The following is a 12,889-nucleotide window of genomic DNA, read 5'->3' as shown; positions in this document are numbered from 1 at the left end:
GGAAAACACAGCAGGACTTTCTCCATCACAGCTGGCAGCAGGGCTTAGTTTGTTTTCCTTCTTTATTTAGCCCTGGAGCCAGGTTGTACTTTTGCTGTTGTGATCTAAGGAACAAGGTACTTAACACATCCTCCTTTGCTCTTCATAGGCTCAGGGGAATGGGAATCTAAGATGATGCTCTGATTTTTTTTGTTGTTTGCTTTGATAACCTTTTGGAAGGTCTCTGTGCCTCTCTGATGGCACATCCCTGCATGACTCACCTTGTGGAACCAGGCATGCAATAACAGCCATGCACAGGCATTACACAGGGGGGGGCACAAGCACTGCAGCATTTGTGCCCTAATCCTTCTTCCACCTCTGCTTTTCGCTGTTGCTAAGCCTTACCTGGGAGGGGATGCCTCTGACAGCCAGGTTTTTGAGAGCCACGTGGGCATCTATTGAGAAAATCAGGCACCTTGCAGAGTTTTCTCAGGAAGGCATTAAGCAGCACTTCACTGCCCAGTTCCCACGGATTTTATTGCAATATAAGTAATATAAGTCACTTCTGAAAATGCCATTTGGAGCCCCTCTCTTTCCTTATGAGCCACTAATGCCTTTAAATATTTGGCCATTGAGTCTCCAGACATGACCTGCTGGGTAATCCTATTGTAGCACACTCCTGATTAGGAAACTGTTTACTCTCACGGTGGTGTGTGATTTTCTGAACCAGACACTGCCAACTCTCATCTCATTTACTTAGTCCACTAAGCAGCCAAATCTGACTTCTTCATGCTCCCACCACAATGTGGCATCCTCAGAGCTCCACTTACTGCTGATGTTTTCAGCTCAGCAGCAGCAGCTTTTCTCTTCCAAAGGACAAGATGGCCCCAGCTGCCAGTCCGCAGGGAAAAGCGGCTGCACGCATGCATGCTGGAGACCACCTCTGGATGTCTCTGCACTAATTTCTGCTTCTTTGTGCCCATAAAACAGCACAGCAGCTTCACCTCTACTGCAGAAGGCTAGATCTTGAGTAAAACTCCCAGACTATACACACAGGCACGAAGATGCTGCATGACAAAGATCTCACTCCCAGCTCAGGTTGTGCTCTCTGTTTTTATCACCATCTGTTCTGGTTCAGTAGGTGATTACATACCCATGGGCTGTAGCTAAAATACAAGGTTTTCTTGCTTTTTGACTGTAAAAACAGCTCCTTATGTCCACCACAGCTCCTTCTATTCCCCCTCTCCCCCTAACCCTTAAGCTAATGTCTTATAGAAACTCAGAAGTCATGCCTGGAGGCTTCCCTAAAAATTGTCTGTTTCTTCCTCTCTGTCTCTGTGTTGGTTCTTACAAGAAGACTTTGCACAAGGTCCAAGAATGGAGAAAGGCTCTGTTCAAAAGTATTTTGGGGCTTGATGTAGTCTTAGAGGCAGCATGGTCCTCTTCAAAAAAACAATAGTGGAGAACAGGGTCTCTGCTCTCAGTACACACACAGCATCTCCAACACCATTTTTTGATTCTTTAGTAAGTGTTTAGTAAGTCACCAGCCACTGTTCAGGCATCATGCAAGATGAAGAGAGCCGAAGCTATCTGACAAAAATGAACTTTGCAGATGGCTGTTCAGACTGGGGGTCAACTTTCCCTGGTGAGAAGAAATAGTTTGACTTCCTCAGAAGTCACTGCAAGATGTCTAAGTTCAGATGTGTCTCATTCCTCCTCCCTCTGATAAGTAGTATTTGCACGAGAACTACAGAAAGATCAAAACAAATTGCACTTTAATGTATATGTAATGATATATTTCTATTACAGCTTGCAGTGTATACTCCTGGGTAAATAATACACTGCTGAGATGTCGCTGCCTCCTGTGTCAGTTCTGACATATATTAAAAGCAACTAGCCTGGCAAAACATTACTGACAAGCCCACAGAGGCCAGGAAATTAAAGGTAATAACCACTCATATGGGCTGAAACTTAATCTCAAATTTATTCCCTTTCTCTCTTCCCATCAACACCTCTATGAAAGCAGGAGAATTAGTAGTCTGGACTTCCAGCATAAACTATCTTTTTCTCTTCCTTACAGATTTACTTTAGATTTTCACCAGTACTTTAAGGCCACATTTGTGGTTTAATTTGAAAAGACATGGTGCCTGTCGGGATTAGTGGAGTGCCTTGCAAAAGCACAGGATTCAGTCTTGGAGGGGAATAGAAATCATGAAGACAGCGATAAAACTGGGAACAGAGCACAATGATGCTGCAGGTTGCAGCAGCCTTCACGGAAAAATAATTGCTCCTGCTATCAGACGGATGCTCTTATCATCTAGAAATCACCAACCAGAAATCTCTATTTTGACTTCAAAGCAAATCCAGCACTGCCTCACCACAGGGCACTTATCACATTCATTAATTCATGGGAAAATTTCTTTTAATGTCTTGAATGCATATTTACAGCTTACTTTAAATTTCCCTTTAGTATTGATTTAAAATAAGAGAAAAGCACTCAAACATTCAACTCACATAAACTGATGTACCATCCTCTGGAAAAATCACAAAAAGTAGGCAAATGGTCTTTAAGATTCCTGCGACTTGTTTCTCTAATTCATTGCCTCCATAAAACAATGACTGTGGCAATCACTCCAGGCCTTAATGCTCCTAAAAATAATGAATTAGCACTTAATGTGTGGTAGTGTCACCAACTATTGATGAAAAGTGCTACACAAAAGATTGAGTAGCCTCATCAAATGCTAATTACTAAAGTGGAAGCTGAGATGGACTTAACGGTTCTTGAGTAAGACTTTTTCTTCCCTAATAGTATGTGTGTGAAAAAAATAAACAAATGTGCATGGTGACAGCTGCAGCTGCATAAATAGCTGCATAAATACCCAGTTCCTTCCTGCAAAAACTGGAGCTAAATTTATTTTGCTGAGTATTTAGTATTTATTTAGTATTTACTGAGAGATTCTTACAACCTCTAAGTATATTTAGCTGTGGATGAAGGTGAGGCAGAATATTATGCTTGCCTGTCCTAGCACCATGTTTGCTCTTTTTATTTCTTGGCTTATAATAGCTCAAAAACTCTAGACTGTGTCTTCTGTGAAGAGCTCATGGAGCTGCATGGAGATCTGGGGAAGTCATGTATTTGTATTTTCTGAGCTTCCACTATCCTGAAATCTAAACATGGCTGCAAGTTGGAAGGAAAAAAAAAACAACCAAATTTATTTTTTTGTCATCTTCTTTCAAACATTCATCTGACATTACCATCCATAAAAGCACTGATTATTCTGGTTTGCAGCTTCTCAGTTCCCCAAATGAGGACTAATTAAGCATCATGTGGATGAGCATAATGAGAATTATATTTTATTCAGCCTTGTTTCTCCCTCAGAATAACCCTTTCAGCACTGAGCACCAGTGTCTAGCTCTCCACTGTGAGGTTTTCAATAGTTTTATAGTGAATGGTTTCTTGCAATTCTGGGATCAAACAATATGGGAAATCAAATGCAGAGAGACAGGAAAGCTTAAAGTGAATGCTTGACCTCTAGAAGAAGGTATTTTAATAACAAGTTCATAATTATTTTCTTTTATAACTACACAAGTCATTGTGCAAAAATTATTTCAGTGGTAAAATGCTTTTGGGCTACTACCCTGAGGACCATCTGGAAAAAAATATTTTGTTTTTGTTTTACAGTCAATGGTATTTCATGCATAGTTGATTAACCCTTCTAAAGCACAATCTTCTTTTCCTAGATCCTGTAAAAAGTTAGGTTTTGCAGTTCTTCAAAAATCTTGCAAAACATATTTGGGATGAGGCAGATTATAAGGTAAAGAGAAGACCCTGTCTCTCAACTGGCAGCTTCTGAAAGGTGATTTTGCTCTGACCTGGATTCTCAGCAGCTTATGGAGTCAGTGAATAGACTGTGTTAGCTGAAGTGTCTCATTTTCGACAGCTTTGAGAAATAATGTCATCCCAATATGCATAGTGTATTCAAAGACCTATTGGTAGCCATAAAAGGATGTGGTTTACATGCCTGCTCAAAACTCACAGCTTAAAAAACCGTAACTCCTTCCCACCTACAAATGCTCCATCAATAATTCTTTATAAAGTTATCCAAAACAGAAATGTAATGAATAGTCAATGCCTGGAACCAGTTCTAAATACTTTTGAGTAGAATTGGGAATGCACAAACACAATTAAATAGCATTAGGTTAGACTTCAGCGAAGTCTCTTATGTGGTTTTCAAGACATATTTTGATCTCAATGACAGAAGCACAGGTTGGAATAATAATAATAATAATAATAATAATAATAATAATAATAATACTTCTCTGAGTGTTATCTCTCCTGAGATTGCTGCCCTTGGATTCATCTGTCTCACTCTCCTTAATGGGTATCCACTCAGCTGTCATTCACAGCCAGCAGCAGAGCAGATTGGACAGAATTTGAACTCCAGGCCAATGCTGAAAAATACCTGAATTTCTCCTCTTTTCTCAAACCCTGTTCGAGTGCTTGAAAATTCAAAGCTCATTTTTAGTCTCTGGATTTTATGTATAATCTGTATGCTTCTCATGGTCAGCACATTTAGGTTATCAGCCAAGCCTCAACCAGACTTCTGCTATTACATTTGCTTAGCTAAAATTCAGCACTTCTAAATAACTGATAAGGAGTCACACTTCAAAATGATTTATACAGTGGGACACTTCAAGGAACATTTTTCATTTCAAATACTGTCACTCTTTGGGACTGAAAGCATGCAAGACATTGTTCTCTGCTTTTCCTGAACATGTGGCCTCTGGTTAGGAGCCTGTACTAACACTTGCAGATACACGTGAACTTCTTGTGCATGGTGATGAGTTGTTCAAAACACACATAGAAGTTCCTTCCGTGGGGAGGATCCTTTCTTCCTCACTCAGCTGTCACCCTGGTGAACACAAAACCACACTTCATTATTTATGAGATGCGTTTTCTGTTAAAAACCAGGGGATTTGGAGCAGCACTGACCTATGACCTTTCCAAATTGCAGGGAATAATAATTCATAAGGGGTGAAAATGGAAGCAAGACAAGCCACCTGAGGCCTGGGCATGATGATTGTCCAGGGGAACCTTCCCTATTCCTCAGGGAATCTCAGTTACGAACTGCTCCTCTGCACCCCTAAGCTAATTCCACTTCAGCTCCATCACAGGCCTGCAGGACTACTTACATCTTCAATAAAAATCCATTTTGCCTGCTTGATAGGATATTTTTCATGATGGACAGAGACTATTACCTTTTAGATGGAGATCTTCCAATTAATGAGTGATACTCAGCATGCAACAAAACCAAAGAAGTAAATTTGGCTGCAAGCAAAATGAAGATCCTAGCATCACCTCTTTGAAAATAAATGTTTTGTGTTATGGCTGTTGTGGTCTTCCAGTCACTATTTTATCCAGCTGAAGTGTTTTGAAGTTGCTTCTTCTGCCTTTGAGCATCCCTAAGTTTGCAGTCAATGAACATGTTTTTTAGACCATCACTTATTTCCAAATGGATTTTGGGAAACAGCTGCGGTACTTCTTCTTAAAGAACAGAAAACATGTAAAGGAAGGCCTGTAGTCTTCAGCTGTTGAATTAATGATATAGAGAAGTGCTTTCAAAATATCTGATTTCATACTCTGGTCTGCATGTCAGTGCTCAATATGCATAAATCTGTGCCCTTCTGGAGAAGCAGGAGGCTTGCAGAAATCTAACAACTCATAAAACCAACAAAAACAAACCATGTCAGCTCGGCATGAAACTCTGGTTTCAATTCACAAAAATTGACAAAAGCCACAGGAATATAGTGCATAAAAACAACTTCTAAGGGGTGGAATATATTCCACATTTACTGAAAAATCTAAAATTTGCACCTTCATTTTAAGTTTCCAGAGCAAGAAGCGTTCAATGTCTTTGTTTCCTCTCCTGTAAGCATAGAAAAAGCAGGTGTCCCAGATTACACTTCAGGTCTACACGGAAAATGGATGCTTGTTTTAAGAAGATTGCTTTGCTGCGCACCAGCTCTGCTGCCTGAGGTAGGGGACTGGATGCCATGCAAGAACTTCTGTAATTGAATTCTGCTTGTTCAAAGGACAAGGCTACAGGAAAACTGTGTCAAATTTGCACAGAGGTAGAAATCCTCCCGCAAGCTAAATACCAATCCTGATACGTACCAGAGAAGCTCATACCTACTAAACTGAACAAGCCTCCTTTCTTTCTTTTTATAAGGAAATCTGCTAAATAAACAATGACAAAGTGCCTGAAAATTTCAAGGACGTGATATAAAGACACAATAAGCAAAATTTGGATTCTAATGGTGAAAGAAAAGGCATAAATCTGCTAGATATTCAGCAATGAAACTGTAAATTTGTTTTTCTCCCTAGAAGAAATGGTTTTTGGCTTCCTTTGCTGATTCAAACCAGCGTGATGGTTACTGTGTGGTCTAGTGCTGCTGTGCCATTAGTTGTTTCAGAGACACGCCAGGTCTTAGCAAATGGCAGAAAAAAGAACTGAATTTCTGACATTTTTAATTAAAATGTAACCTTTGTTATTATGGGATTAATAAATATATAAATATAGCTGCACAACTTTAATGTACATTTTGTATGTGGTGAATTATGGACTCTTTGTAGACCTAACAAGAAGGCTTGAAAGCAGGTGAATTCACATTGGTAGCTCTGATTATTCTACTGCTACTCTTAAAACAGCAAAGCATTTTTCAGAAAACTGCTCATACAGTAAAGAGAACATAGAGAGAATGTCAGCTCCAATTTTTTTTTTGGTTGCAAAAGATCCACATTCCTAACAAGGTATGCAAAATAAAATGTTTAAATCCCTCAAACCAGAAAGCAAAAGCAGAGATCTGTATCCATGCATGCAAATGCCACAACTGGTATGGCTGTGCTCTTGGGCTGCAATAGCGATTTTGACAGAGGAAAACTTCTTTTCTCTAAGGTTGATCTGAACCACCAAGGCTTCTTCCCGTCCCTGGATTTTGGTCAAGATAGTTTTGGCCAGCAGTGAAGTTGATGTGCCTAGGTGCTTCATCTGCAAACCTGCTCAAATCCTTTCAAAATCCCTTCTCAAATCTGTTCAAATCACAACTACACAGGGGTGGCTTCATCATACCCAGCTTTAGCTCTGCTTCTGACCATGACACCAATCACATCTTCTCAGCTGCTTCAAAGGACCCAACCAAACATCCTTCAGGATGGATTTTAATAACCACAACATGCTACAGAAAACAGGGCCCTTCTTGCCCCCTTCCACCTCTGCCCAAATACCACACCGGTCTGGGCAATGAATGTAGTTTTGCACACCAGTTGTTCTGATGTGCAAAATGATAGAGAATAGTCAAGGCACTTTCCGTTTCATGGTCTAATTTTTGTGGTTTACTAGCTTAGAATGAGCTTTCACATGAATCTAGCAGAGGGTATGCATGCTTTTCCCCTTGACTAGCATAAGAATGAAAAGCCACAGTCTGTCACATCACTGTAAAGTCCAAATGTGTCACTCCAAGTGCCAAAAACCTGAGTGTCATTTACTTGACAAGCTTGGGACCCTCACTCATTTCTTTGTGCTTGTGCTGCTTCACAGATGTCCCAGCACATTTTGGCACACATGCTGTTTTGTGGGGGCCATATCCTAAACTTCACCCTCCTGCTGAAGGCTGAAGGGAGGGGGAAGACCTTACAACCCAGAGACCTTGCCTGGAAAAGGCACACAGAAGAAAATGAGCTAAATTGCAGTTGGACTGAGCTGCCTCTCTGTCTCTTACATGTGGCTGGGCAGTGGAGGGAGGTCAGGGACTGAGGTAGGAACAGAAGGTGCTGTTCCAACCTGGCAGTATCCTCTCAGCACACTGTTTTGGACGGCCCTTTTGGATGCCCCTGTGGCACACCATGCTGTGCATGCAGGCACATTGCAAACTTGTGCTGCAGGATCCTGGGGGCTCGTGTCACAGGTGGCAGGATGGCACAGCTGTCAAGAATGAACCCCACGGTCTGGGGCACCACACCAGCCCTCCAGGGGAGCCTCCCTGGCACTTCAAATGGGCATAAACAAGCATTCCAGCCCAAGGCAGTCCCTGCCATTTGCTGTGTTGTCCCCTTTTCTGCCCTGCCCTCTCCCAGATGTCTACACACACATCAGTGCAGCTGTAATGTGGACAGCTTTCCATGCCAGCCCATTGCAGGTAGCCCAATATGAGGATATGGATGCAAGGGGCAGGAGGACGTGGCCAGGGAGAGAAAAAGGACAGGATTGCTGCTTTTTTAAGCAGAGAAGTGATGGGTGGGAAGATCGTGCCATGCTCAGGTTATCTCAGTGCTAGGAAGCCTCACAGAGCATGGGGTGGTGGTCTGTAGAGGGAACCTGTCACTGCTAGTCTGCTTGCCAAGTGTGTAGGTGACTGAGCAGGAAGGCTGAGGCAGAAGAGGTTTGTGACTGTTATTATTATAATTATCCAGTATCTTCTGCATCTTCAAACTGTGTATTACCACTTTGATTCCCTTATCCAGGAATTTTCAAGGGATTTCAGTGCATTCCTGGTGAGTTTGGCTTCGGTCTCTGCCAGGTCCCCAGAAGCAGCCTCTCAGAAGCTCCTTTTGAGACCTGTGGGGATATCCAGAAGGACTCTCCTCTAACTCCTCCTTCGAGAGGAGCATGGATGAGGAGATGCATCCTCAACAGGTCTGGTGGTTTAAAGCCTCCTTAAGTGTTTCTGAGCAGCAGTTACTTGCTGGGTACAACACTTGTCAAAGTACTGCACATTTGCTGATCCTCCTGTGATCTGTACGGAAATAATTATTCCAAAAAACCTTTTTTTTATCCCAAATATGTGAATTTCACACTGGTATTGCTACCCTGCAGCGTAACAGGATCGCTCAAAATTATTCTTTCCTACAAGAGAACGGGGTGCAATGATTACTTCCTTTAAATGCGTTGCATTATTGTGAGTCAAATTTGGCTTTATCCTCTGGTTCCTCACACTTCCCTGCTGATTAACACAAGAATGGGAACAGCAGATGCTGAGCACCGGGATGAGCAGGGGTCGGCTATTCTGAAAAAAGTGAGGCAACATCATCCTGTCCACCACGAGCACCCAAACCCCACCTGCACTCCCACCTTACCTGGGCTGGGGCACTGGAGGAGAGGTGGGTGAGCTCCCCGATCCTGGCAGCTGCCCGTGGGTCACTGGAGCTGATGAGGACGGGGGCACTGATCTCCATGGAGTGCCTGTTGCTGGCGGCTTGGGACGACTTGTGGGTCATGCTGAGGGCCGTGAAGGAGTGGCGTTTCTTGGCGTTCTTCTTGCCCTCTGCCTGTCGCTGTCCTGCCCCAGCGGCACCAGCACCGGCACCGGCACCGCCCGGCGCGGGACACGGTGCCAGAGCCGTCGCCGCTGCCGCTGCCTCCGCTGGCAGCTGAAGGTCGCAGCCCGAGGCGGCAGCCAAGCAGGTCTTGTCCATCTCCATGAGCTGCTTGGCAGATTCATTCAGCTGTGTGTGCAGGGAAAGGGAAAAAATAAAATTATTAAGGAAAATAAAAGAAGGGGAGGGACAGATGTTAAGAGCCCATTTGCAGGCTTGCTCTTCATGCATACTCTTTAGATAGCTCACTTAACACAGCTCCACTGAGTTTTAGCAGACCTGTGTCAGTGAATCCCTACTGAAGATTCATTTTCTTACAACAGCCTCCTGAAAATACATCTTCTTCATGTTAGAGTAAAACTTAACTCTCAACCTGACCATTCTATTAATAACTGGTTATTATGGAAAATAATATTTCTGTAAGCATCTCAGTTAACAACAACAAAACAAAACAAAAAAACCCCACCAAAATACCCCAAACAAAACAAACAAAACAAAAAGGTATTTTTCTCCATTAATATTTCAATGAAAGTCTTGAGGAATTTTTCATCAAGTCCTGCTGGACATGGCACCTGCTGGACCTGCCTGCCTGGAGCACCATGATCCTTTCTTCAGCCACGGCCCCAGAACTGAAATGTGGCAGCTGCCCCCTGGGGTGCTGTGGATGCCCACACAGGCCTGCAGAGCTTGCTGCAGGGTGTATCTGCCCTGCCAAAGGGGGTTGCTCAGCCTGAAGAAGAGATGCCTCCAGGGAGACCTTATAGCAGCCTTCCAGTACCGGAAAGGTGCTTCCAGGAAACCTGGAGAAAGTACTTTTTTTACAAGACCATGTAGTGACAGGACAAGGGGAAACAGTTTCAAGCTAAAAGAAGGTAGGCTTTAGATTGTATTTTAGGAAGGAATTATTTCCTGTGAGGGTAGTGAGACAGAGAAGCTGTGGCTGCCTCCTTTCTGGAAGTGTTCAAGGCCAGGCTGGATGGGGCTTGGGGCAGCCTGGTCTAGTGGAAGACGTCCCATGGCAGGGAGGCTGTAGCTGATCTTTAAGGTCCCTTCCAACCCAAACCATTCTGTGATTCCATGGTTGCATGAATGAGACAGATCCCAAACCCATCATCTGTTTGCCATCTCCCAGGCAGCCAGGAAGGTTACCAGGAGGCACACCAGCAGACTTCATTTCCCAAAACCTGCCCCAAGCCAAGTGTTACTGTCTACCTCCAGGGTGACGCCAAATTTATTTAATTTTCTGTAGCTGGGTGAGTTATTTCCATGCACTCCTTAACACCAGGGAAATCAAAAGTGAAACAGAATAAGCATGCAGGAGAGAGGTTGGAACTGGGCACCATGAATTGGTGTTCACCAAACTGGCCTTTAAAAAACCAGCATTCCTGAAAACACTTTGTCCCATGTTGCAGAGGCAGAGCCAGGGTAAGGAGGCAGGAGCTTCTTCATCAGTGTCTCACTATTCCCAGGTCTGTCACAGGCCTGTGCTTGACATTTTCCACACAAGGCTTTGGTCCAAGCTTCCAAAACCTTCAAGTTCCACCGCCCTGCCTGCCACTTGACACAGGTTATTCAAATGCAAATGCAAACTGAAGGTATTTTTTCTGGTAATTTTTTCTGTCCCCTAACAGGGGAAGAGCATGACGATCACTGAGAGACTGGGTTGGGGTCCATTTGGAAAAATTGGTCTCATCAGTCCTCTCTCAAAGGATTTATAACTTGGCCTACATTCTTTGGAGACAGCAGAGCACTAGGACGTTTAGGCCAGTTTTCATCCTGCTGTTCCTCATCCAGTCCATTTATAACCTCATGCCTATAAATACCAATGCTGGGTGGGACAACCTGGAAGCCTCCTAACCCCTAGCCACCATAACTCATCCAGGAAAGCTACACCATACACAGCAAGTTTTTAGGTGCATGGGGGTGCTACAGTCACTGCTGATCCATGATGTGCACTCTGAAGTCAACGCTGCTTTCTGCACTCATTGCCAATAGGTCTTCCCTCAAGGGGCACCAACAGCTGAAGAAAAATGCTACATTTTGCCAACAGACCTATATATTAAACTAGGATGCACTGTGATATGTTTGCATTTAATGAATAAAAACAACATATGAAAAAGGGAGCCATGGTTAACACACACGTGCTTTTGCACTCACTGCTATTTTGAGACCCACACAGACCAGAGGCTTGTGTGATACTATTTGGGACTAAAACCAGGATATTTCTGTTTCTGTAACCACTGTATGAATTACAGCAGCATCCCAGAAACTCAGATGAGGGCAAGGTCTTCTCAGGCTCTGAATTAAAAAAAAAAAAAAAAAAAAAAAGTCGCTGCTTTATGGCAAGCCAATTTAGAAACTTAATATAAGTGAAAATAAAAGGGAAAAAGAGAGGGATGAGGAAGATAACCACAGAAGCATGCAGTTAAACAAATGTGTAATTGAGTAGCTTTTATGACTCCCAACCACCATCACCATGCTGTAAATGTAAATAAGAAATAGATATTGCTAGCCTTACGCTCGTCTTCCTAAGTCTGAAAGCATTTCTGAGTCCACAAGGACTCAGCCTGAGTAAGAGGCAATGAACACACTGACACCTAGAAAACAAACATCAGCTCGCAGGATCCTTCATTCTGTGACAGCTTCCACCAAGCCAACCAAGCACCTCCAATTAATGATGCTCCACGACTGTCAGAGCTGCTGCGAGTCCTGCAACCATTCAATTAGCAGCCCATTTTCCCAGCTGCACTCCCCAACTTCAGCCCGTGCTTACAGCCGGCACTGTGCACTGCACCTGCCAATTTTTGCCAATAACAGCTGATCCTGTTTCAGCTTTTTCAAGAATGTCCATTATTTCCCACTTCATCATGCACTAAATTGGTACAACCTAATATTTGCCAGCAGGCTCCGAGTTGCAAGGAAACCAGATGGCTCCCCTCCTTTAAGTAGGTGTTACAGCTCCGCTCACCCCATTGATGGAGATAGTCTAGCTGACTTATTTGAAATATTTTGAAGGAGAAAGACATCAAATATGCATGATTCTTTCCTACAGCAGAGGGTGAGAAAATACTTTGCTAGTCAACAGCGAGCAAAAAAAGAATGTATTTTACTCTTTGACACAGAAAAATATAGAGTTAAAAAAAAAAAGTCTAGAACATCCTGATTTTATGATAATGCTCCATTTAACAAAGAAGTGCTCCAGCTCTTAACACTAAAACTCTAATTCCTTTTGCAAAAATTAGATTAAAAATCCTACTGGCTGGAATCCAATTCAACACCAAAGCTATTATTTTTAAACAAACTCATTTTTTGTTAATTGCAAAACCTTGCTAAAAAGGTCAATAAGAGACTTAGCATCTAAACATTGAGTGATAAAAAATAGACTTATATTGATATAAACAAAGTCATCCTCAATATCAGTAGAAGATTAAAGGCAAAAATAAACCCCTTTCCCATAACAGTCAAGCTAATGAACGTTTGGGAATGTCAGAGTCTTTCTGAAATACCGGGAAACAATTATTTAGATCTGTCAAAACA

At 42.7% G+C, this 12,889-nt stretch overlaps 1 protein-coding gene across 1 annotated transcript in view; it reads right to left on the bottom strand.

The window, feature by feature from the left end:
- The window catches only part of SH3RF3 (SH3 domain containing ring finger 3), a 252,996-nt gene that overhangs the window by 50,652 nt on the left and 189,455 nt on the right, over nucleotides 1-12,889 (bottom strand). Inside the window, exon 4 of the mRNA XM_030458181.1 lies at nucleotides 9,113-9,481. Within this exon, the coding sequence (XP_030314041.1) occupies nucleotides 9,113-9,481 (369 nt within the window). The remainder of the gene's footprint in view (nucleotides 1-9,112; nucleotides 9,482-12,889) is intronic.

The sequence above is a fragment of the Calypte anna genome, chromosome 1 (assembly GCF_003957555.1).
Source record: "Calypte anna isolate BGI_N300 chromosome 1, bCalAnn1_v1.p, whole genome shotgun sequence".
Taxonomy (NCBI): domain Eukaryota; kingdom Metazoa; phylum Chordata; class Aves; order Apodiformes; family Trochilidae; genus Calypte; species Calypte anna.
This window is presented reverse-complemented; position numbering and strand designations above follow the sequence as displayed.